This window comes from Panthera uncia, chromosome B1 (assembly GCF_023721935.1).
Source record: "Panthera uncia isolate 11264 chromosome B1, Puncia_PCG_1.0, whole genome shotgun sequence".
NCBI classification, from domain to species: Eukaryota; Metazoa; Chordata; class Mammalia; order Carnivora; family Felidae; genus Panthera; species Panthera uncia.
Window position 1 is genome coordinate 186992218 of NC_064811.1, and position 26421 is coordinate 187018638.

The following is a 26421-nucleotide window of genomic DNA, read 5'->3' on the forward strand; positions in this document are numbered from 1 at the left end:
CGAGTAACTCCGCGGAGGTCAGGAGCTCAGGTGGTGGCAGCCTGCGCTTAGCATGAGGCAGAAGGTACATGGTTTGCTTTAACATTTCTCCGAAGGGGAGCTTGGGTTGACCAAGAACGTATACAACTTAATTGTCCTTATTAATTCTGGAAGTTTAGAAGCCGTTAGTCTCGATTGACCCTTTGTGGAAAGGAGGGAAGCGCAGAATGCTTGTAACAGAGAAGGACGGAGCGTTTTCCGGGCTGTGTCTCCGGAGAGGCATTTTTAAGGGGCGTTCTTGTTCTTCCAACCTCGGGATCAAAACGTCACGAAACTATTTGATTATAATGTAGTGTTAACATGGAAAATGAAGATTCCCCCTGCCACGGAAACTGCTTTTATCTCATTCTTTTCCTGAAAAATCCAAAAGGTAGTGTGATGTCAGTAACATTAAGCGGCAGGAAGAAGTCGGCGTGAAAAGTGACACCTTTTCGCACGAGTGACAAAAAAACCGGGAAGCAGCAGATTTATCTAATTTAACCATATAAAAAAGCTTTGAAAGATTTTTATTTTTAGGAGGGGGTGGTTGCTAAACCTAGGATGAAGTATTCAGCTGACATTTTTAGTTCCTTTCTCTTTGTGAAATTCATTAGAACCAAGCACGTTTGATCAAAATACTAATTTTATAAAATGGAGGTAAAATGACCCATGGTAATGCAGATAGCACACTTTCCTTGGGATTTCATAGTGGATTTTGACGACAGTTTACAGACCAGAGAGGTGGAGTGGAATCAACATCTTTCATCCTTGAGAGCCGTTGTTAAAAACTTCCTGTTTGGGGGGTGCCCGGGTGGCTCAGTTGGTTGAGTGTCGACTCCTGGTCTCGGCTCAGGTCGTGCTTTCATGGTTCGTGAGATTGAGCCCCACATCGGGCTCTGTGTTGACAGTGCCGAGCCTACTTGGGATTCTCTGTCTCTCTCTCTCTCTGCCCCTTCCCCGCTTGCTCACTCTGGGTTTCTCTCTCTCAAAATAAATAAATAAACAGTTCAAAGAAAAACCAGGCTTCCCATTTTCAATAGTAGTTCCAGTGCTCATCCAGCTCGCCTGTGTTTTACTGTTATGTCGTTTCCTGTTGGTAAGGGATGTGCGGGTAAGATTGCCTCTCTGCCTGGCCGCCTCTTCTGTCCCAATCGATCGAGAAGCCAGGATCGCTCTGCCTGCCGCATCCCACTTGCTCATCATGGAGGCGACCATGGTTCCGATGTGCCCAGAGTGGGTGGTGGCCACAGTCGAGATGCATCAGGCAGAAATGGAGACGTGGGGCTCCTTCCAGGGTCCGTTCATATTTCCGTAGGAAAACTCAGAAGAGGATATCATGCTGGGGAGGAGTTAATTAAAGGCATTGTTCAGCACGGCAACTTTGATCGGTTTTGCCAGTGCATGGTGGAGCTTCTTTAAACTTTATATTTAAATTTAGTCTTTACTTTTCAGACTTAGCATATTGTTAAGCATGCAGAGATGTCATTTCAGTGATTACTTAGCCATTTACCTTACCCCCTTGAACACTGACATTTTCCTGACTGCCACGCGTGTGATGTATTTCTTCGGCATCCAAAAGGTTAGTCCTGAGAAACTAATTTATCAAGAAGTTAGGCGGCTGATCCTTCTTAAGCTGTGACTTCCTCAAAACTTGTAAGAGCTTCTTCGTAATTAAGATCAAATTTGTTCCTTCAGCCGGCTGAAATTGAACGCCCTCCGGTTTTGTTAGGCAGATCCGTGGGTTTGATGAGTTGCTGTTTCCTTTCCTACAGAATTCTAATTTCATGTCGCGGCTTTCCACCGCCCCTCCCCTGCTCGGCCTTTTCGCAGCCGTGTCCCTGACCGTGGGCCCCGGGAGGACCTTTTGTACCAAATAACGAATAGTCAACGGGAAACCTTTGAGCGACTGTACCCCAGAAAGAAATAAAGTAGATTATTTTTATGAATCAAGGGGCCAACTCAGGTTTCATTGTGTGATGCTTGAGACAAATCGTAGAAATATAACTGCCTATGTCGGAGGCTCCCCCTGGAAATTAATCAGCTTGATGGAAGCGTATTTCACGTTCAGGTGTAGCTGTTTATAAATGGTCTTAAGAATACATCATGATTTTGGGGGGTTAGTTTATTAGATTTTTATCTATGTATTTTTTTTTTTAAAGTAATCTCTACGCCCAATGTGGGGCTCCCGCTCACGACCCCTAGATCGAGTTGTGTGCTCCACCAACTGAGCCAGCCGGGAGCCCGTTTATCTGCGTGTTTTAATCTATAGATTCAGGGCTAATTGTTTTTGAAGAGCTAGAGATTACTATTTCACTAGGAATATCTACAAAGCATGTATAGATAGGAACAGGTTAAGTCCTGAGAAGCATATGCAAGAAAAGCTAAAATGCTCATCTCTGGGCATCCAACCTTCTCATAAAAATACACGGCATTTGTCTTTCGTTTTACAAAGAACCAGTTTACCTCATGGAAATTTGTATTCAAACCTTAAATAATCCAAGGGTAGTGATTTCCAAGTTAACGAACGGGAAGTGGGCTGAAGTTTGATCTTTGTACCGTCTCTCAAAATAAACGGTTTGTTGGGAAATTTAATAGTACCAATAAAATTTCAGGGTCACCTTCAATCTGTTTTAGATTTTTACGTATGTGAGCACATTAATTGAGTGCAAGTGGATATTCCTGTTTTTTGCTGTTTTTAATTTTCTTTTAATGTTTATTTATTTTTGAGAGAGCAACGAGCACGAATGGCGGGGTGGGGGGAACCGAGAGAGAGGGAGACACAGAATCTGAAGCAGGCTCCAGGCTCTGAGCTGTCAGCACAGAGCCAGATGCGGGACTCAGACTCAGAAACTACAGGCTGACGTCAGATGCTCAACTGACTGAGCCACCCAGGCGCCCCCCCCCCCCCCACCCCCGCCGTTATTCCTCGTGATAAATATAACTTTTTCAAATTTTTTAATTCCGATAAGTCTTTGTCTAGAACTTTGGGCCACCATGCAGTGGGGTTCCAGGGGAGACCTGACAATGATGAGCTGCCTTAGTCTTTATTCTCTTGATCTGTTCTTTATCTGTTTTGCTGATTTGGGCTGATCTTCTCTGAAATCGGTCTGAATTACTAAGGTTTTATTTTATTTTGAATTTTTTTCATCAAGAATCTCTCTTTCCTACACCCTGTTGATACGGGTACCAAAATGGAATATGTGTATATTGTTTGTCCTGGAAATATGCAGTGAAACCTGGTTCCTAGAGATTTTTTATGGATATTTGTATCGCTTTTTACATTTACTTCATAGGACTTTTGTTTTATATTTAGATGAGATTATATACGTCTTTACAATTTTTTTTTAATGTTTATTTTTGAGAGAGAGAGACAGCGGGGGAGGGGCAGAGAGAGAGGGAGGCACAGAATCTGAAGCAGGCTCCAGGCTCCGAGCTGCCAGCACAGGGCCCGACGCGGGGCTCAAACCCATGAATGGTGAGATCCTGACCTGAGCTGAAGTTGGATGCTTAACTGACTGAGCCACCCAGGTGCCCCAATTATATTTGTCTTTAATATACATGTTAGCTGAGAAAGTCCCCACAGTGCTTAAAGCAGCAGTTGTCAGATTCAAGGGGAAGGATCCTGGACAGGGCTTCTGGAACTTAGGTTCTAGTTGTGATATGTTTATACCCAGTGATTGTGGGGATGTTACTATATTACTTGCTGTTTATTTCTCAGTATCTTTATGAAACAAATGATCACTGAGGACCCCTTCAGTGCTAGAATTCTAAGGAAAAATTCAACAATACAGCTTGGATCACATTGGATTAGAGTGCCATTTCTCTGCTCACGGGGCCCCAGGGGGTTCTGAAGCCATACTGGGGGAAACCTGCAGATTTGTAAAACGCTGCTGGTGGCCGTGACATGGAGAGAGTATACATCATGTGTGGGGACAAATCAATAAGGAGAGAAACAGGTTTTATTCACTCTCTCCCTCCAGCGATTGGAAATCTGCTCCAGTCCTAAGATGAATCGACATGGGACAAGACAGGACGCACAAGCAGGAGGGGGCAGTCGAAGAGTATAGGTTACCCCACAAACCTGGAGATTCAAAGACATTGGATGAAGAAAGGTTGGAAGATAAGCAGTGAAGAAAAGGACCCCACATCGAAGTGCAGGAAAATAGATGAGGAGAGGAGGCAGGTACAGAACTGTATGAGAGAAGAGGTTAGTCTTAGACCAGATGGAAGGGAAGGACTTCAGAAGTCCTTCTGTGAGTCTGTGCGACCACGTTTACTGAAACGTGGGTGCTTGCCTGGCATCAGGAAATCCCGTGATAAATGCAGAGTCTTGGTGAGAGCAAGGCAGTGGAGACGGGAGGGCGCACACACTCTCCCCTCAGCTCGCGCTCTGGAGGGTCGTCCCGGCCACTTAACGGAGGTGTGAATTTTGTCTCTGTGCTTCTTCCAAATGATAGATGCCACAGTAAATTTAAAATATTGAATATGATAACTGAGCATGAATTTTTTAATTCTGCAATTAAAAGACTTTGTTCAGAATGCCATTAATTTTGGGTTTAGGTGGAAAAGGGAAGCAGAATCTCTCACTGTCCTTCTTCCTTATGCGAGCGAGTTACAACTTTCTAGGAACTGAAATAAATACTAAGGAATCATCCATTCTTCTATTGGTTTGAGTTGTCTGTTGGTGACGGGGGAGTTCTCAAGTCACTTGTTTCCGTTTTAAAAATCATGACTACATTTTATTTATTTTTCTAAACATGTATTTTTGATAGTGCACGAGCAGGGAAGGGGCAGAAAAAGAGGGGGACAGAGGATCTGTGCTGACAGCAGCGAGCTCCATGTGGGGCTCGAACCCACAAACCGTGAGATCATGAACCTGAGACGAAGTCGGACGCTCAGTCGACCGAGCCACCCAGGCGCCCAAAAGTCACGACTATACTTTATATCACAATACATTTTTCGGAGGACGTTGACCCGTGGCCCGGCATCCTCTCCGCACATGCCATGCCAGCACCCCGCGCTAGCAAATAAAAACGTTACCAGGTCTGTTTTCAAGGACTTGGCAGACTAACAGTGATGGAGGTAGACGTTAATGAAATAAACAGATGCTGTTGTTTATTCCTTTCTGAGGAAGTGACCTTTAGGCTGAGAGCTGAAGGATTCGATGGGTTCCCGGAGGTCAGGGTTGGCTGGTCAGTGTTTGGGGCTGGGAAGGACATTCGCTGAGAGAGGGCAGGAGGGCGCTTGGAACTTTCTGTGGGAGGGAAAGAATTTGGGCCACACGGAGTACAGAGGCGAGGTTGGGGGCCGGCAGGGGGCGGAGGTAGGGAGTTTGGACTTACAAGATGAAGCTGGTGTGGGGGGGACCTGTGGGTGGTCCGGGGGATAGGAGACGGAGAGGAATGGAGGCAGCATCGAGAGGGCTGGGTGACACGGGGCTCAGAGAGGGAGTCTGACTCCCCCGGGCAGTCCTAGCCTGAGTGCCTAGGTTTGGGGGGAAGCTTTGGCCCCTAAGTTTGAGGTGTCTGTGAGACCTCCCAGTAGAAGTGTCAGTTGGGGGTGTGAGTGGGGACAGAGGTCTCGGTCCGAGACGTCAGTGTGGGCATGTGTGGCATTCGGGTGACACTGCCATGGAAATGCGCGAGCGCACGTAGGGAGCACGTGCAGAGGCAGGACCCAGGGCTGGTCTCAGAACTGCAACATTATGAGGGTGGGTGGAGGAGGGGGGGAAGGAGCCTGCTCGTAGGGATCGCTCGGAGCCCCCGCTAAGGAGGAGGGAGCTGTGCCTTGAAGACTAACAAACGTCCTCGGGGGTCAGCGACACACAGGTCTTATTGGAGAGAGCAGTGCTGACGGAGTGGTGGGGATGGGAGGTGACAGCCCGTTGAAGGAAGAAAAGCAGGCGAGGAAAGCAGGACCCTGTATGGAGAGGGGGTTGGGATGGTTGTTAAGAAAGCAGGCTGTTTGGGACGCCTGGGTGGCTCAGTGGTCAGTTAAGCATCCGACTCTTGGTTTCAGCTCAGGTCATGATCTCACAGTTCGTGGGATCAAGCCCCGTGTCGGGCTCCGCTCTGTCAGCGCAGGATTCTCTCTCTCCATCACTCTCTGCCCCTCCTTGCCTCTCTCTCTCTCACAATAAATAGATAAGAACATAAAAAAAAGACGTTAGAGTGGCAGCCGCATGGGAGATGGGGCCAAGAGAAGGGTTTCTACGAGGGGAGGGCCTGGGTCTTGTTAGTTCTTGCAGCACGGATGTGGGCTGGTTCAGCAGAGAGAGATTGCGGGCACACTGATGAGCGATAGAAGAGGGACACCGAGCGGGGCAGCTGACAGAGGTCCGTGGGTGGCAGGTGACAGTGTGATCAGTCCCAGCTCCGTGAAGGATGCGGCAAGGTTATCAGCCGCAAGGAGGGAGGAGAGGGGTGAGCGGGTTCGGGCTTGGACGCTGCGGGGAGAGGGAAAAGAATGCGGTGCGGAGCGCAGAGTAGGGAAAGTAGGGCAGGGTCTCCAGCTCGCGTCTCATCTCAGAAGCCTGAGTCAGGTCGGCTAAGCCCCATTTTCCGCACGCCGAAACAGCATCAGTGAGTTGCCTGAGGCGGGCCTGGTAGAGCTGGAATTAATTAGAACACACACATCCTGACTCCTATTCCAGTGCTCATTGCTCAGTCCCAGTTTACCCTTTGAAAGCCATTAATGCAAGAGGGAGGCTTTGGATCTTTGTGGCGCATATTTGCATTACAAAGCTGTCAAGCAGCGATTAGCGTTCTGTTCCTATTCATGTTTCTTCAGTAGCTTTTAGGCCTCAAACATGTATTTCGCGTGAACGGCAGGAAGGGAGCTGGCCTGGCTTACCCATCGATGGACTGCAGCATTTCCACACCCTCCTCCCTCTGACCCGATTGTGTGCCCTTAGCACATGGGGAAGCGATGTAATTAGAGTTCTGGGGGCTTTATTGTCAATAATGGAAACACCACAGTCAGAACTCTCTTTAGCCCTAAGCACTACCATTGGGGCTAAGTGGCTCCCCTGGGTGCCATGAGTTGCTGCCAGCAGCCTTGGCGAGAGGCAGCGAGGACGGAGGCAGGGGATGGGGATCAGAGTAGGAGAGACCGGGAGGGAGGAACGTCCGTTCTCCGTCTCCGAGCTGAGCAGCCCGGGGACGGAGAGGTTCTGTGCTGTGCTCTTCACGGACGTTCGTCCTTGTGATGCCGGGTCTTTTGCTGTCCATTTCACAGGCCGGCAGGCTGAGGTTCCACAAGAGGTGTAGGGACCTAGAACCAGCAGGTGGGGGAGGCAGCGTGTGAGGAGTGGCCGAGGGGATGTGCAGGGAGGAGGCAAGGGGACAGCAGAGGCTCTGCCGATGGCTCCAAGAACCGGGTGCCTCGGGTCCAGCTCCAGGGCATGTGCCGGCGGGGATGGGTGTGAACGCGGCTCTAGGACCGGGACGCCGGGCGCCCGAGGACTTGGCCACCTTCTGAGTGAGTGACTGACGTCCGTCTTCCCAGACCTGGCCAGAATTCCTTTCCTCTGGCCGAGACCTCCTCTGGGCACGGGCCTAGCAGAACAGACTCGGGACGTTTTCCAGGCTCGCGGTTGTCGCTGTTACCTGCCCTTTTCCCACCCTCAGACTTCACGCTGGAATAATGAACGTCTCTCTGCTCGAATCGTGTGTCCCTCAAAGCCAGAAGGTTGTGAGGCCCCGTTCCACTGCGCGGCGGGGGAGGGGGGGTGCAGGGGGCAGTGGTGTTTGCGTCTAAGCACACGGAGTGGAACGGCTGGGGCGTGGTCAGGTGAGGCACGCGGGCTGTCACCTGTCACCCATCACCTGTCACCTCCGCTCCGGAAGACCCTCCTCCGGGCACCTGACCCCCACGCATCTTCATCACTGGGGACCAGCCAGGGTTGAGGCCGTCCGTCCTCAGGAAACAAGCCCAGTTCTGCCTCTGGGGCTCATGGCTTCACTTGCAGCGCTCTTTTTCGTTCCCAAAGCTTTTCCCTGCCGCTCTCCTCACGTGGGTCTTGTTGTAACCCTGGGAGACAGGGAGGAGGCCACTGTTCCTCCTGTTTGTCCTTGAGCGACGCCGGGACTGGAACACCCGTGTAGGCCAGTCCCAGGGTTTAGACCCACTCTGTTCTGAAATGCCATTCGTAACCCAGCTACTTTTCCCCACGGAAGCACCGTTCCCCGCAGATTCAGTTCCCCGTCTAGCGACCAGCCCGCAGGTTTAACCCCTCGTTTCCCGGCCGTTCCCACCACTTGACCTCTTCGGTGCGCCTTCCCTGGCGCCTGCAGCCTTTTGCTGGGTGCTCGGGTATGTGTCTTGGGTGTCCCCCGCCGGGCCGGGCCTGAGCTCCGCCGGGGCCGGGGCCGGGGCCGGGTGCCCTGCCCTGTGGGTGCCCTGCCCGTGACCAGAACTCATCGCGACACGCATACACCACATGCCTTCAGTTTAAAACTGTTTCCTCCCGGTACAAAGGGAGGCTCCGTCGGCTGGGGTGGCCGCGCTCTGGCTGAGAGGCTGAAGAGCGAGCTGGGCTTCGGAACTCGCCAGAAAGTGGCAGATGGAAGGCTGTGGGCCAGCGGTGGGTGGGCCTGGGTGGTTGGGGCTGGCTTCAGGCACTGATGAACTGGCTTCTAACTCGCTTCTCCCTCTTCCTCACCCCACCTCTGCCCCCAGTCCGTCGGACACTCTCGTACTGAGTCCGGTCGCTACTTTTTAGGTGTGGAAACTTGACGGAGGGGAGATAAGGTAGAGAGTTGACCTTGCCTGGGCACGAAATTCTCGGGATGCTCGCTTTGGATCTCGGGGTAGCCGTAATAGTGAGCATTTGATAACGTTCGGGGGCGATATTGTAGGGGTGGTGGTGGGTTGGGGGGGTGCTTAAATGTAGAGGCTACTCTGTTGTTAAATTATTGATGTGAAGGATGGGTCCTTTGGAGGCTGGCAGTGATGTATGAGACCCTGTCAGGGTATCTTTCAATAATTAAGAAATAAGTAGTTGAAATTCCATTTTAGCTCCAGAAGCCCCAGTTCCCTAAATGGATCTGTTAGAGGAGGATGTACATGCCACACCCCTCGGTGGACTTTTCAAAGCTGTGGGGCTTCAAGCACAGGGAAGAGGGCGCCTGAGCCCCGACAGAGAGATGTGCCGGGGTTCAGTGACTCTGATAGCTATAGGACCCCTGAAATAAAAACACTTAGACCGTCATTTCAAGAAAGGATTTAAAGAAAAAATTTTTTTAATGTTTACTCATTCCTGAGAGAGAGACAGCATGAGTCGGGGAGGCGCAGAGAGAGAGGGAGACACAGAATCCGAAGCAGGCTCCAGGCTCCGAGCTGTCCACATAGAGCCCGACGCGGGGCTCAAACCCACGAACGGTGAAATAAGTCGGACGCTTAACCGACCGGGCCACCTGGGTGCCCCAAGAAATAACGACAGCTTCATCATCAGGATGGAAATGGAATATCTTGTAAGAATTAACATTGAGTTATTTTTTAAAACGCATAGGTCAGCTTTGAACTCGGGTGCCCCATTTCATGTCAATGATTTTTTTTTTTTTTGATGTTTATTATTTAATTTTGAGAGCGTGCTAGCGGGGGAGGTGCAGAGAACGGGGGACAGAGGATCCGAAGCAGGCCCTGTGCTGACAGCAGCGAGCCCGATGTGGGGCTCAAACTCACGAACTGCAAGATCACGACCTGAGCCAAGGTCGGACGCTCAGCCCCAGTGCCCCTATGTCAATTATTAATTGCAGGGTGAAGCCTGCCACCTTTTCAGCCTGGAAGGCCACGTGCGTCTTGGCACTTGAGTCCTGACCCTGTGTCCTGGCAGTGAGCGAACTGCCCCATGCTCGTCGTGTGGGTGGCCGCCTCGCCCGAGTGCCCTCCCAGTCGGGGCGGAGGCAGACCCGCCCCCCACCCCGCTCCCCAGCGACTTTCTGAGGCTCGTGCAGTGCATGCTGGAGAGCGTCAGCGGAAGGCACCGCGGGGACCTGCCGAGGGGCAGCAGGTGTTCCCGGTGTGAACCTCCGACCCGCCCCTACTGGAGCCCACGTTCTAGGTCAGCCTTGCCAGAGTGCCCCTCAGGCCCGACCGAGTCATCTGCTTCAACCTGGACCACTGACAACGAGGAGTTTTAACCAACCTGGAGACTTTCTTCAGCAGGAAGAGAACCTTGGTTTTCCCGACTCCCACCTCTGTCCAGCCCAGCCTTTCCCCTCTCACCCTGGTAGCACACGGAGAGCAGCTGAGGCCAGGGCCACGCTAGTGCTGCTAAACTGTTTGTGCAGCAGTTAGCCTTTGGTTAGTGTTATTTGTGGGTTTTTTTTTAAACTTATTTAAGTAACCTTAATAATACTGCCATCTAAAACAGATATTGTCTTAGTCTCACATGAGATGAAAGTCAAGTCTATAAAATGGTGAGTCTCTCACATCGAGCCAGGATAGAATATATCCTGTTAATTTGTCAAACTTCTAGAGAACCGCCTACATGAGACAGTGAGGATTAATCAAGCCCTAGGAAGAGGGAATTTGAAAAATACAGTTTTCTAATTATACAATCTCTTCTCAGTGGTCCAAGGTTAATGCAGTTCTGAATTCTGACAGTTAGTAATAGAAAAGAAAAAAAAAAAAAAAGACCACAGCATATGAATTGTCTTATAATTACCTGAAATAGAGGTTCTCTTTCTGGCAATCAAGAACTTTATAAGCATTAATCTGATATTTTCCAGCAGTTGATTCTTTTCCTTTTCAACAATGTTGAGAATAATTGAAAGGTTGTGTGTCATCCTCTGTGCTTATGAAATATACTTGTACTTGGAGATTTCTTCTGCTTATAACTGAGTCAGAGATGAGTAATTCTAGGTAGATAGTTGGAAAATTTGTCCTTTTTTTTTTTTTTTTTTTTTTTTTTTTTTTTTGGACAATTGAGGTATAATACCTCCTAGGGCCTGTGTATGTTTGGGATACTTGGTCCTATTCCTGCTATAAGTATAAAAACTACGTTCATCTCAAGGTCACGAACAGAACCTCTCCCGGTTGGTTGGTTTTTGCTCTTACTTCTCTGCAGCTCTTGACGTAGTTATTCCCGGGCAACACAATAAAAATGCTGGCACTGGGAAAAGATCGATTTATTCTTTCATTTATTGCTGTCAGATATCTGTGGAGTGTTTTATCATAGTGAGAAGAGTTACGGAGAAGCCTCAGAACACCTGAGGCAAAGGCCCGAGAGAAGGTGGTTTGGAAATGCAGATCCTAGGGTATTACCGATAGATCCGCCCTCTGAGAATCTACAAATGCATGGATTCTTAGTGACCACAGGAAAAAAAATCCAAGAGCAGGACCGGACCTTGGGAAAGGCCCCAAAAGACAAGAGAAGGAAAAGGACCCCCAGAAACATAAGAGACTCCACAGGGCCTGGTGCGCACCCGAGAGGGTTTCGAGTGGAGAGCTGGCCGTAAGCATGGGCCTGGCGAGCAGGCCCATCCGGAGATGGCAACCGGAGGGAGACTGCATTTTGGTGAAGATAAGGCCGTCCAGGGGCGTATGTGAGGGCTGGCTCTTCCCCAGCTCATCTGAGCGCTCTATCTTCCCAACTGTCTGTCTGTCGAGAGCTTGAAATTGGCCACGTGGGAGTATTCACACCCCCAAAATCAGCAGATTCTATAAATCAGGGCCTTTCCCCCTCCCACCTACCCCCCCACCCCCGCCAATGATTGTAAATGTTACTAACATATTACAGAGGTCAACAGGTTTCCATAGTTACATACTTTTTACATGGCAACCCAGCACACATAGCTCACACCTGAAATACACACACACACACACACACACACACACACACCTGAAACAGTTTTTGGGAACAGCACTTAACCTCTGTCATGTGGACACATGCAGATCTCTTCTGCTTTCAAACATTTCACTAAAAAGAGGGATGAAAAAGCTGTTTGTAACTCAGTAAACTTATTTCTTGACCTACAGTTTGAAAAGGATTGACTTAGTGAAAACTCGAGCTTATGTTCATTACTGGGTGAAGAGATGATTATTTTATTTATTATTATTTATTTTGAAAGAGAGAGTGCACACGAGAGCAGGGGAAGGGCAGAGAAGGGGGGGAACAGGGGATCCGAAGCGGGCTCTGTGCTGATAGCAGAGAGCACGATGTGGGTCTTGAACTCACAAACCACGAGATCATGACCTGAGCCGCAGTCGGATGCCTGACCGACTGAGCCACCCAGCCACCCCAAGAGATGATAATTTTAAAAATGAATTAGCCTAGCGCTTGTAGACAGGACAGTTTCATCTCGAAAGGAAAATGCTGAGAAGATGGCTCGGTCAGAGTGGAGACCGAGGCCACGGTTGTAACGGAGAGACGCGGCGCGGGGACGAGGCCGTTGGGCCTCAGGAGCGGGGCCTCGTGATTTGCCATCGAGAGCCTGTCTTGGAGAAGAACCAGCTGTTCTAGTGGATGGAAGGAGGAAACTGGACATGAGCAAACGGCTAAAAATTAGATTACCTGGTGTTGCAAAACTCGCTTTTATTTAGTTCCTCGGCAGTTCACTTTCTCAGCGTCGCTTCCTCCTGCCAGCCAAAGGCACGCACATGCCTCGGTGAGGGTCACACAGCTTCAAGGGGCAGCTGGGCCTTGACCCTGGTGCTGACTGCAAAGCTCCCGCTTCCTCCACCCCTGCCTGGGAGGTGGAGAGTAGAGGGAAGGTTCTCAGCCTGCAGTCAGGCTGGCCAGAGCCCTGGGGCCAGCCCTTCACAGGCCAGCCTGCTCTTTGTGGCCCGAGGCAGATTTGGGGATCACCTGGCATTTGGTGGTGAAAGGAATCCTCAGACCCCACTCTGACCGGCCTACCGTAAATGAATCCGACGGACAGTCACGTGAGTCTGCCCGTTCCTCAGTGAGGACGCGGTGGGGGCCCGAGGCCTGACCAGATGGTGCCTTGTCGATGGGTCAGTCTTGCAGGGAAACGCAGGGCGCTTTTGGACGGGAGGCCAAGCGTCAGAGCCGCAGAGGTCGTGTGGAGCGCGGACCTCAGAGGCCAGTGCCAGGCCAGAAACGTCTCAGACATCAGGATCAGACAGACAGACAGACAGACAGACGTGAGGAGTTTGCAAATCACCGGGCAGGGTTGGGCTGGGGTTTCCCTCCTCAGCCTGGAAACTGGTGTTCATCAGATAGGTTTGGCGGGCCAGGGGTTCTGGGGGGAAGGCTGGAGGGGGCATTTGTCAGGACCGAAGTTGAGGGGGCACAGGGATGAGCGAGAGAAGTCAAGTGTGGATGGAACACTGGAGCTTTGCGTTCGTCTCGTCCAGTTTTGGATCCGCGGGTTTGGGGACTTGGAGTGGTCCCTTTTGGAGGGCCTCCTGAGTGTCGTAGTGCCCAGTAGACCTCACATCTCTCCAACAAACAAGATTTTGTAGCTGAGAGAAAGGAAGTCTGTTTGTGACCCCGTGTATTCTTTCTGTAGACCACCCTTTATACGGGGATGTCGGATGCCGCCCCCGAGAACCTGTTTCTATGGTAATTTTCATTAATGAATCCAGACCACACGATGTTAAATTTTGTCCCCAAACTGCCTCAGATGAATTAGGGGAAGACAGTTGGAGTCACTGTGACCATTTTTAGAGATTCCAACGAAAGCAATAGAATAGTGTTTCCTAACAGACTCGGAAACTCTGTAGTTCTGAATATTAATACCAGCACCATCAAAAAATATTTATTAGATGGGAAAGCATAGTTTTGATATTTGAATTTAAGAGGACTTCCTGCATTTCCCAATGTCACCGTCAATAATTGGAATCTGCATTTCCTCCTTTATTCACTCAATAAATATTTAACACCCATTATGTTCATGGCACCGCATTGGACTCTGGGGGAGTTGCAAAGAACCTAGAAGACTGGTCTCTGCCCTCGAGGGGGAAATAAAAGAAACAATTACATCTAATTGTTTTTTACAGGGAGCCGTTGTTAATCCCAGCCTGGGAACAACCCCGTCACCAGGGATGTAAATGGGGGCCAAAAGGGGCCTCTCTGAGGCCAGTGTCCTCACAGCCACTGAGCCTGGGAGCCTTTCTTTTCTCTCTCGTGGCATCTCGGGGATGGTGGCCCAGGTCCCTCTGTGGCCGGCGGGGATTATTCTCCAATGGGCTGTGATCTGATTAAGCGCAGTTTATTTATTTATTTATTTTTTAGAATTTCTTACAATGCCCGGCAACTGTTCATTTCCACACATATGACCAAGACCCCCTCAGTCGTGGCATTCAGAGACTAAAAGGAGCCCTCCCAACGCTTCCTGAGAGGGCCCCAGGACAGGGGCACAGGCGGGCATCGCAATTCTACCAGTACCTGAAAAGCGGGCGGCCCCGGGGCGGAAGGTGGGCCAGGGGCTTTATCCTGGCTGAGCCAGAATAATTAATATGGCTGAGCCATATTAATACCGATTCAGGGACCGAGTGTGTCACAGCTAATATGGACAAGAGCCACGAGCTTAGGCTGCTCTTCATTTAAAGCTTCAGTACTCCCAGAAGAGGGTGTTAAATGTAGAAGGTTGGTGGGTTGGAGAAGGTGGGGGGCCCCCCATATTTATAATTCTGGCAGTTTTGTATGATTTGGACCACGGCCAGATTGTCGTTGATTTGTTCAACAGACATTTATTTTACCGCTTGTGTGCTTAGTGTGTGTTAAGTCCCTTTGGAGTTACCAGAGGATTCTGCAACGCAGTGTTTCTGAAACGTGTCTGCACATGAGAATCATGCGGGCGATTCTCTTAGAAATCCACATCCCAGGCAGGCCACACCCCAGACAAGTGCAGACGAGTTTGCAGATTATGATACAGTTTGAGCGATGCACCCAGAAACTTGAATAACGACAGAAGAGGGCAAAGCGGCCACCTCACTGAGCGGGCAGGGGATTCTAAACAGAATCAGGGCTGGGAGTAGTGCTCCCTTGAGGAGAGGGCACCTTGAAGCTTAGGAGGTGGGAGCACCTGGCCAACGGCTGGGGAAGATAGGTGGGCTTCCAGGTGTGGGAGAGGAGAGGCGGTGCTCCTTTCACCCTTGAACTCAGGCCCATGTGGGGATCGCTGTGTGGGGATCGCTGCCGGAACGGGCCAGTGTGGCAAGAACTTGACGTTTCATTAAGTGGATGAATGTTTCCTTCTAAACGAAAAGCCGCTGGTTGTCTGCCGGCATTTTTCTTGTGTGTATGTGGGCCGAGATCCATGGGGTGAAGCGGATGCCTCGGGATAGAAATACTCAGCTTCACTTCCTGGTTCTCTTGCTCTTAAAATCGCACCCTGCCCTCGTAACGGCCGCCGCGAATATCCTTGCATGTGAGTAGCAACGCACAAATGAGCCGTTTTATGCGTGCAGTTCCATACCCCAGGGTCTTGTGGAGCCATGAGCTGTTGCCGTGCTTAGGGTGGGTGGAGATACTTGACCTTGGCCCCTCCTGGCCGAGCCAGGTGCTTACAGACCCAGGGCTGCAGCCCCCCCTGAACGGTTTTACTGCTAAAAGCCAACCTGTTAGACCACGCGGCCCTCATTTGGTATTCTCAGTGCTTTCCGTTTCTAATCACTTTTTTAAAAATCGAGTTTGTTCCATGCGTCTTCTTCAGAGGGGCGAGTGGAATGCTCCGGCAGCGTTGGTACGTTCCTCGTGAGTTATGCTGTTTTTCTTTTCTTTCTCTTTCGAACCCGCAGTGTGCCACGCCGAGCTGAATGCCATCATGAACAAAAACTCGGCCGACGTGAAAGGCTGTACTATGTACGTTGCCTTGTTTCCCTGTAATGAATGTGCTAAGCTCATCATCCAGGCAGGTAGGAGCTGGGCCGGTTCCATTTGTCACATTTGCATTGCTGCCCGCTCATCGGCGGCTTATTGCGAAAGTGCTTGGTCTTAAATTGTTATTGTTTGGATCGAAATTAATTGCACTATCAACCTTGCAAGGTATTTCCTGTGTTTTGGTTTTGAACGGTGCCAGGTCTTCTAAGACTAATTGTATCCTCTGCGATTCTTAGCATGTTTTCAATTTAGTTTGCAACTTGAACTGCAAGCTGCTAAAAAACCACACCGGCGTTGCATATAATTACCGTCAATTTACTGTTCTCTGACATATTGTGCATAGATTAGGGGGAGGGAGAGGAATGAACTTCCGTCAGAAGCAAGGTCAGCTGGGAGGCTGCATATGCAATTTTAATTTGTATTAATATATGGTAGATCTTTTAGGACCTAAACGTATCTTCGCATATAAATGTCATAAGACTCGAACGGTACTACTTGAAGTTTTCCTTACGCTACAGTTACCATAAATCTACACCATTGTATTCTGAATAGTTCACCTTTTTCATACTGTCACATCTAAGATTCAGCCACACTTTATCTCCATAAAGCTCTCAGCTTGAGATTTAAAGACTTATCATGTTAGCCAGATGTGTGGTTTAAAGGGGCTGTTCATCATGAGCCCGGGGTCTCTGAGGAGAAGAGGTGTGGTGATATCAGACTCAGAGGCCGGCCCCTGTTAAAGAACGTCGTGGAGTTTTCCTCCGCCAGCGTGTACCCAGCTTCCTGTGGTCCCTTCAGGGGCTGGAGGAGGAGCGGGGTGGTTGTATCAGGTGCCCTCCTGTTAGCCCTGCCCTGCGGGACAGGAAAAGAAAACAAATCTGCTGTCCATGGAGCTGGCTGGAATTGGTCTGCAGAACCATTCTGGGAACCACGATGGCACTTGCCTCCGATTTTCTCCAACATGTCCACTCCCCTGCATCAGCCTCTTGAGCGGACAGAAGTTGTCTTGCGACTAAAGAGTATTTGCCCGCAGTAAAGAAACTTTGTTAATCGGATCAAGGCTCGACTACTTGACATGTTTTTACTTTGCATGTGTTAAAAAAAAAAAAATCTATAAAGACTGGAGGGCAGGTTAAAGGTAACATCGTCTGCCGTATTGGAAAGTGGCCGATACGTATTTCAGTAACTGGACACTGTGTATAAGCAACTGGGAAAAGGTGATTAATCATAGACACGACAGGGCTAGGTATATGTCTGTGTTCTGTTGCCGTATCTATTTGTGCATATACTAATGGGGCTTCTTTCGGTGTCAAAGGTATCAAAGAAGTTATTTTCATATCTGATAAGTACCACGATAGCGATGAGACCACAGCCGCGAGGCTCCTGTTTGATATGGCTGGGGTGGCCTTCAGGTAAGCAGAAGGGCTTGGGGTAAAGGTCGTCGAAGGCCTACTGAAGAAACATTTGACCTCGTTGATGTTTCATTTCTACTTGTGATGCCTGACTTCCACGCTTGGAAGCCTCGTTTTACGTGTGATGGGCCAAGGATCTCAACGTTATTTTAGGGGTAGATTTTTTTTTTTAATTTTTTTTTTTTTAATGTTTAATTATTTTTGAGACAGAGAGAGACAGAGCATGAACGGGGGAGCGGCAGAGAGAGAGGGAGACACAGAATCGGAAGCAGGCTCCAGGCTCTGAGCCATCAGCCCGGAGCCCGACGCGGGGCTCGAACTCACGGACCGCGAGATTGTGACCTGAGCTGAAGTCGGACGCCCAACCGACTGAGCCGCCCAGGCGCCCCTAGGGGTAGATTTTTAAGAGCAGTGACAGAAGTATCTGAAGATGATCTGCGGAATGATCTTGCCCTTAAATATTAGTAGCTTTCTGGGGTTTGGACTAAAATTATTCTAGTAGGGAGAAAATTTAAACTCCACAAGTTTTACCATATTAACGTTAAACTTCTATAAAGTTTGCAAATGTAACAACTCCGGCATTGAAAATTTAGGATGCAAGTAACCCACTAGGTTGAAACACCATGTAAAAATGCTTTTTACAACAACATTTTAAATGGAGATTTGAAGTTATTTCGACCTTTGTGCTTATCTTTGCTAGGCAAAGATTGGGAGGTATGTTTACTTGCAGGGAAGTTCTACCACCTTCGATTCATGGTAAGAAACTTCGTTTGAGACTGAAAGCTCTCAAAGCAATTCCTTTGCGGTATTTGTGGTCAGCAGTGGGGTGCTGTAATTAGTAACGTACTTCTGTTCATCACTAGGGATAGAGGTTAGATGTGATGGATCTCTTGAATTGCTTTGCCTTATGAGACTTTACATGCAGATTGTTTGCATAATAATGATAATTAGATATTCACTGTTTACTGGTTTTTAAAAGAATACAGTCAGTCCGCAAATATTGTCCTGTTAACTGTTTTAAGAAGGTACATCAATGAGTAAAAATATATAGCGGGTTTATTTTACTTCTGCATCTTTAAAATGTGACTTTAAAAATTACTCCACACTAAAGCTGGCTGGGTTTTTTGCTGTGTACAAGAGGCAAAGGAAAATTTGCTTTTTTGTTTTTTTTTTTTTTTGCTTTTGAGCGATTCCAGGTTGGCTGCAGAAATTTCCTAGGAAGGAAGATAAATCTGGTGGGAAAACTAGTGATCGTGTGTCATGTTGTGCAGCTAACTTGTTAGAAATCCTTTGACTCCCTGATAATTCATGAACTCAGCTGGCTGGAGAACACACAGACCGAGCCACCCCATGTGTTCCTTTTTTTGTCTTAGTCTTTTCTGGTTCGTGTCCCTCTCAGTAGGGTGCACTATAATTGGCTCCTATAGAGATAAGATATCAAGTGAATCCCGGGAAATTTTTTCCTCCCCACAGAAAATGTAGGTTAAGCCAAAGTAAACAAATTGCTTTAAACTACTCACTGGATAATATCTCTATATATTTTGTTTCTTATGTTTAGGAAATTCACACCAAAGTGCAGCAAGATTGTCATTGACTTTGATTCAATTAACAGCAGACCGAGCCAGAAGCTTCAGTGAGTTACATCTCATTAAATCTCCAAAAGATTGGGATTATCCTCTCCTAAGAAGCTGCTAATGCCTTTCATCTTGAAGTTACACATAACTTTTTAATGGTCAGTACAGCAAAAGTAGACATCTAAAGAATATAAAGCCTCAAATCTTCCTGTCTTTCTTGTCACGTGGAATCTGCATCTGTTTAAACTATTGATTTAGGGTTTAAAGTAAAGAAGCCTGTAGATGGCCTGTCGCACAGGGCAGGAGTGGCCTCCCACTCCGTGTCCTGGTTTGCTTAGGACGCTGGTGGCTCCCCTGCATTTCACAGCTGGTTCTCGCTGCTACAGGTGCCGGAAGGACAAATAAATAATTGTTGTCGTGTTCCTGGCAGGATGATCAGACACACTGACTTGAACATCTGGCCCCAATGAAGCAGAACATGTAGTGCCCTTGGAAAAAAAAAAAGTCAAAAATAGGACCCACGTGACGGTAGCTAATGAGGAAGATTTGCTTCAGGGAGTTGAAACCCCCTCCACCCACCCAAAAACCCTAGGCAGGATAGCATATCTGTCCTGAGAAATGATGAGCACTCCTGAGCGGGGGACACTTCCTCCGCTTCTGCTGTCCTGCAGCCCACCGTGTAATGGCACATTCTTCTTGGGGGAGGTGGGGACCCCTGTTCTTGGTTCTTAATTTCAGTGTGCTCATCACGCAGAGCTCTTACATTAGCTTCTCTGAACAATGAGTTGTTCCTGTAGGAGACAGCCTGTCTCCCCTCTTCGCCCCCAAGTCCGCGCCTGCTGGGGCATCAGGGTTGCGGGGACCGAGGTGGTGCGCGCACCAGCTTCCTCCATCGTGTGGGAAGAGTCGCTGCGCCTCCACGTGCCAACACGGTTCATGGCCAAGGCTGCTGTCCAACCGGGGAATAAATGAATTCCCACCCTGTAAGTGAGATGGGAGGAAATCCAGCCTGCCTCCAGTCGGTTTATAGTCCAGATCTGCTGGTAATGGGAGCTCCTCTGTGCTCCTGGCTCCTGGCCGCCGAGCCTCCAGCAGCACACCTCCCCAGTGTCTTCCCAGACTCGGGGGCGTGGCTGGCCTTGGGGGCGTGGCTGTGCGCCTTGTCTTGACGCTCCTTTAGATTTTATTAAACACACTTGGTAGCTTTGTTGAGAAAAATGGGTTCTTTATCCTGGAGATTATTACCGTTTTCAAGCGCTCTTGTGTTCTCATGAGTTTTTGTTTTGTCTCTGAGGTTTTGTACTCTGTATTCCAGGACGTCTTTGTAACTTGGCTCCTTACCAATATTATTAAAATCTTATTAAAATCCACCACACTGAAGTATGTTCGTTTTTATAGTGTAATCGTGTCTTTAGCTCTCCGTTTCTGTCATTTCTGTGTTGTCTGTGAAACACACGGCATATGTTTTCATGCTCGGAGAGCAGTTGGAGGTAAGGGTGCTGTCCCCAGGGTGGATGGGCGACCCTTCCTTATGGACCAAGTTGAAGGTGTTAAGAAAGGCTCACTTATCTATCTCTGTGCCCTCGTCTCACGCAGGCCATCCGATGGGCCCCAGGCTTCCCCCTCCCGTGACACCTCTGTTTCCCACTCTCCTTCTGCTGTCTTCTTCACCTTATTCTCTAAATCTCTCTTCTTTTCTCTCCTCCATTTTTTTCTCTTATCTCTCCCAAACCACTTGCCTTCTGCTCCAAAATGCATGAAACAAAAGGTATGTAGAAGAAAGAAATCAGTGAAGATACTTAAAGATAGAAAATGTATTAGATTTGTAGGTGGCTGTACATTATGAGTTGTGAGCCCTGTTAGCAAAAAGTGTAAGTTTTATGTCACGTCCGTAAATATGTCGGCAGACTAATAAGCCAGTAGTGCATCTAATTTATTTCGTTTCGATACTGTATCTTGTCCCCATTGGTTACATTGAATTTTAGCAGGGGAAAAAAATAATTTTTTTCCCCTGTTGGGACGGGTTTAACAAGGAAAGATCCTTGCTAAGAAGGAAGTACGTCTATCCAGTGTGGTTGGGTGGTTTATGTGGTGGTGATCCTCTCCGTGTGGGTATGTAAGGCTTCACATATAGACTGGTTGCTGACCTTGATTTCCTGGCGACTGGAGTGTAAGTATGTCTTCGCGTCTGGTATCACTATAGGAGTAGTGGGATCTTCCTGTCCAGAGAATTCTGCAGATGTCGGTGTTCCAGTTAATAGAGGTTTGCTTTGAACTGTTGCCTTTGGGAAAAGCATTCCAGAAGGAAGGAGGGTTGAGCAGTCTTCTGCCTTGCGGGCATTACTAGATAATTGTGGCAAAGGGAGACTATATCTGAGAGCAGTGTTGCTACCTGTCACGGCTAATAAATGACAATAAGGAAACCATCTTTCACTGGACTGTCGGCAGGAGAACTACATTTAAAAGGCAAAATTTGTGAGTGAAATTATAGGAACTCCATTTCCCTGACACATTTTATGCTTTTCTTCTTTTTTTTTTTAACGAGTCTGTCCTTAAAGACTTCCGAAGCCCAACAAGACCCAGCAACGAAAGTGATATAATGTATTAGCCATCTTTTCCTAAATTGCAAATGAGGAACAAGCGTATAAAGGAAAATTGAGAGGAGCTTGAATAAAAACGTAGGCTTCTACCACCAGTGATCTAAACTTCCGGTGTGCCGGGCATAATTTCTGATCTGCCGATGTCCTCATCCACCTGAGGGTCAAAAATATTTCGGTGGAAGGATAGATTGTTGCAGGAGGGCCCAAGGATGCCGAGAAGGTAGGTCTATTTGCAACACTGGTAAGAAGCTTTAATAGTCATGACTCGGTTGTTTTTGTTTTTTAACGTAAGGCCACTGAAAAAATGGGCAGTTTTAGCAAGTTCTTAGCCAGGAGGCCTTGCCGAAGACTCAGTGGGCAGAGCCGAGCTCAAGGGCCCAGCGCCCCCTGATGGCTGGCGCCCCCCGATGGTTGGCGGAGGCAGGGCAGAATAACCCTGAGCCCAGGACTTTTGGGATCCAGGATCACATTGAGAGGAAAAAGCTTAACACGTTCCTACCCATTGAGGGGTGCCCAAGAATTCTGAAAAGACCTAAAGCTAGCCCTAGTTTTCCCTTGTAACTGCTGCAGGGGTCCAAAGCCATTTCGCCGTGAGAGTATATGCATCTCTAAGAAATTAGAGATTTCTAACCCACCTGCCAGCAGGTGGATTCTCTGGTGGCTCCTATTTACAGTTAGACATGGCCTAGATGGCTGGGTAGGACAAGAATAGAATTGCTCGCTTGATGAAGCCCAACTTGGCCAACGTTTTTTGTTTTTTGTTTTTTCCTGGTACTAGGATTCATTGTTTACTTTCTGACTTACCAAAGTGGCTCCTCTAGAAGAAATGCTCATTTGTATTTTGAATAATAAAGTAGTTCTACACCCTGATCCACTAAAGACTATTTTGATTAGAAATTAAAAGTTGGAGGACGCCTGGGTGGCTCAGTCCGTTAAGCCTTCGACTTCCACTCAGGTCATGATCTCCAGTCCGTGGGTTCAAACCCCACGTCAGGCTCTGTGCTGACAGCTCAGAGCCTGGAGCCGGCTTCCGATTCTGTGTCTTCCTCTCTCTCTGCCCCTCCCCTGCTTGCGCTCTGTCTCTTTCTCTCTCAAAAATAAATAAATGTTTTTAAGCAATTAAAACAAATTTAAAAGTTGGAGCACCTGGGTGGTTCAGTAGGTTAATCGTCCGACTCATGATTTTGGCTGAGGTCGTGATCTCAGGGTCACAAGATCGAATCCCGAGTTGGGCTCGGTGCTGAGCATGGAGACCGCTTAAGACGCTCTCTCTGTCTCTTCCCTTTACCCGCGCACGTGCGTTCCCTTTCAGAAAAATTTTTTTCCAAGTTGATATAGGAGTAAATTCCTAAGCAGTGATTTAAAGAATTTATCTCCTTAACAAGTTTTCTTACCACTGTGTCCTTAATTTCCACTGACTCTGTTACCAGATGGTAACTTCCACACCGAAATGCATCCAATAATGAGCCTCAGAGTGGACGTTTTCTACACCCCGTCACGGGACAGACAATCTGAAGAGAACAAAAATGTTTTTATTTTTTCGTGTAAAATGGTGGCCTACCTTCACATACAACCTTTCCCTGTCGTTGAACTCAACAGACTGGTGGATCCAACGGGACCGCTAATAATCACTGTATGGAGAACAGTTGGTACTTGCAAAGTTTATTCCAGCCCATTTCTTTCACGCTCTAAAACTTTTTTCAGTAGGTTGTTGGATGGGATGGAGCGACAAGGAGATGCAGGGACCCAAGGTCGGCCCAACTTTCCGCCAGCCGGGTTTGTCACGCGGTGGCTCTCAAGCACAGAACTTTGCCCTCCCTGAGGAGCCCCTCGGGGGCTGGAGGGCCAGCGCCTGAACGGGTGCGACAATGTGGATGGCGACGTCCTGCTGGGTTGGCTCTGCCGACCTCTTTGCTAAGCCGGATAAAACGCTACCCAAATACTAAGAAAAAAAGGGGGGGTGGGCACCTGGCGGGCTCAATCAGAAGAGTGTGTGACTCTTGACCTCGGGGTCGTGAGTTCCAGTCCCATGCTGGAGGTAGAGGTTACTTAAGTAAGTGAGTATTTAAAACAAAGAACCAAAAATGCTGTCAACGTGCCTGTGACCTGCACGTTCTCTGGGGTCGAGTTGTCTACTTTTAGGGTCCACATCCTGTGAGTAAGGCCAGTGGGGAACGGGCAGGGGGCAGAAGTGAATGCCTGCAGGTGTCTGGTTCTTACCCCCTCTCCAAGGTCAAAGCTTTAAAAAGATTTTAAAGGTCCTTAATTAAATTGAGTTCGGTGTTTCCAAAGAAAATTGGGAGAAGGGTTTTCTCTACCACCTGTTCCCCACTCGGTAGTGGAATTAGTGGGTGGGACCCAGGGCTGTCACAGCCCTTATTGCCCTTGTCCTCCAAATCTCTTCCCTCCAGCCCCATTCTCCTTGATCCCCAGGACCTACTAACACTCACCTGCTGCTACTCTCTCTCTGTTTGTATGTATGTATGTATTACAGAGAGAGAGAGAGAGAGAGCATGTGCTCATGCGCGTGCAGGAGAAGGGGAGGGGCAGAGGGAGAGATAATCTTAAAAAAAATTTTTTTTTTAGTCTTTATTTTTGAGAGGGAGAGAGAGCATGAGCAGGGGAGGAGCAGAGAGAGAAGGAGACACAATTCGAAGCAGGCTCTAGGCTCTGAGCTGTCAGCACAGAGCCCGACGCGGGGCTCGAACTCACGGACCATGAGATCGTGAGCTAAGCGGAAGTCTGATGCCCAACTGACTGAGCCACTCAGGCACCCCGGAGAGACAGAAAATCTTAAACAGGTGCCACGCTGAGTATGGAGCCTGATGCAGGGCTCAATCCCACGACCCTGGGATCGTGACCCGAGCCCAAATCAAGAGTCAGACGCTCAACCAACTGAGCCACCCAAGCACCCCAACTCTCTCTCCACTTTTATTTATTTATTTATTTATTTATTTTAATGTTTATTTATTTTTGAGACAGAGACAGAGCATGAACGGGGGAGGGTCAGAGAGAGAGAGGGAGACACAGAATCCGAAACAGGCTCCAGGCTCTGAGCGGTCAGCACAGAGCCCGACGCGGGGCTCGAACCCATGGACCGTGAGATCATGACCTGAGTGAAGTCAGACGCTTAACCGACTGAGCCACCCAGGCACCCCCCATCTTTGCCATTTTAAAGCAGATCGTTCAGTGGTATTAAGTACATTCGTATCGTGCAACCATTACGAGGATCCATCCCCAGAATTCTTTCCAGCTTGCAGCACTGAAGTTCTGTCCCCATTAAATAACGAAGTCTCCCTTCCCCTTTCCTCTCAGCCCCTGGCCACCCCCCCTTCTACTTTGTGTCTCTGTGAATCCGATTACTTAGGTATGTCATGTAAGTGGAATCGTACGGAATTTTCTTTGTGACTGGCCCCTTTCACTCAGCCAATAACGCCTTCAAGGTTTATCTGTCTTGTAGCATGTGTCAGAACTTCCTTCCTTTTGAAGGCTGAATACTATTCCATTGTGTGCCATGTTCTGTTTCTCCATTCATTTGTTGGTGGACGCTTGGGTTGTTTCCAGCCTTCGGCCGCATTTTCTTTTGAACGTCTTAATGTTTCTTTACAACTTGGCATCACCTGCCTGAGTCCCTGGGCGCCTCCCTTCCTACACTAGTCACCCAAACATCCTGAAGGAGCTCAGAGAGAGAGAGAATGAGAGAGAGAGAGAGAGAGAGAGAGGGATTTAAAAACAGCCTCTCTGAGAGGCTCTTAGTAATACACTTCCTTTGCCCACCCACAGACTCCTATACATCTTTCAGATTGAGCTGGGATCCTGCCTGCTCTAAAGTCTCCCCAGGCCTTTCTCGGCTCAAAATGACCTTTTTCTTCTCCGAAATCCTATAGCAGTTACTGTCAGCAACAATCTTTTTGGCAATGAATCGTGCACTGTTTTATGACATCTCTTCTACTGTCTAGAACTGTTATTGAAACACTTCATTTCACTTTTCATGTTGCTCTCTTCCTGCCCTAACTAGATGATTAACTCCACAAGAGCAGGTGTTTTGCCTTGTGTACCTTTGTGCCCATTGCCTCCCAACCCACGCACGTGTTTGCTCGGTAGGTACCTTACACAGAGGGCTATAATATCCACGTTTACTATTTATTTATTTTTTAGTGTTTATTTTTTGAGAGAGAGAGCGAGAGGCAGAGCACAAGAGGCGGAGGGGCAGAGAGAGAAGGAGACGCAGAATCCGAAGCAGGCTCCAGGCTCCGAGCTGTCAGCACACAGCAGGACCCAGGGCTCAGACTTGTGAACTGGGAGATCATGGCCTGAGCCCAAGTCGGACACTGAACCAACTGAGCTGCCCAGGGGCCCCATGTTTAATATCTCTGTTTAAAAGTTATGAACCTGATTGCACTTTAATCCAGTGAAGTCGCTGCTCAGGAGCCCACTTTCTAAATTATTTTTTCTGTACTGACTTCCTCTTGAGTGTCTTGGGGAAAAAAAATGGTCAAAGAGAATGTAAGAAATCTTCCTGTTAGCATGCAGGGTTAATGGGCACATTTATCTTTTGAGAGAGAAGGGAGATTGCTATTTAAATGTCATATTTTTAACTTCAGTGTTTCAGATTAAGCATTCTTACATACGGTTTTGAATTAGGAATCTGGCAATAATATACACTCTTGTCAGAACACCCACAGATGTTGTTTCCATTTAAACCCATCTGATTAGGGGCTGTCTTGACCTTTCCAGGTCTTAAATCACCAGAGAATGCTTACTGTTGAGCAGGGGTTCTGGATTTTAACTTTCGCACATGAAAACTGTTACGTCTCTGGTATTGTTAAAAATGCCACTTGGTCCACGTTTTTGGTGGGTGTTTTGTTACGGGGCTGCTTCCTCTAGACAGTCGTGCATGGCGTATACAGCCCTTCCCTTTGTATTCCCCGGTCTCTTCCCCATTTTCTCCCGAACAGGCAGGCATCAGGAGTCTAGGCGGCTGTACCTAACAGACACCTGACTCTCAGTGGCTTCCACACCTA

General features: G+C 48.4%; 1 protein-coding gene across 2 annotated transcripts in view; it reads left to right on the forward strand.

Moving 5' to 3' along the window:
- The window catches only part of DCTD (dCMP deaminase), a 36499-nt gene that overhangs the window by 6257 nt on the left and 3821 nt on the right, over nt 1-26421 (forward strand). Inside the window, exons 4-6 of one of the 2 annotated variants that reach the window (XM_049631791.1) lie at nt 15730-15846; nt 17127-17223; nt 18782-20167. The exons of the other annotated variant lie outside the window; for it this stretch is intronic. Coding sequence (XP_049487748.1) covers nt 15730-15846; nt 17127-17223; nt 18782-18860 — 293 coding nt within the window. The 3' untranslated portion in view covers nt 18861-20167. Of the gene's footprint in view, nt 1-15729; nt 15847-17126; nt 17224-18781; nt 20168-26421 lie in introns of those variants that run through there. 2 annotated transcript variants of the gene reach the window in all.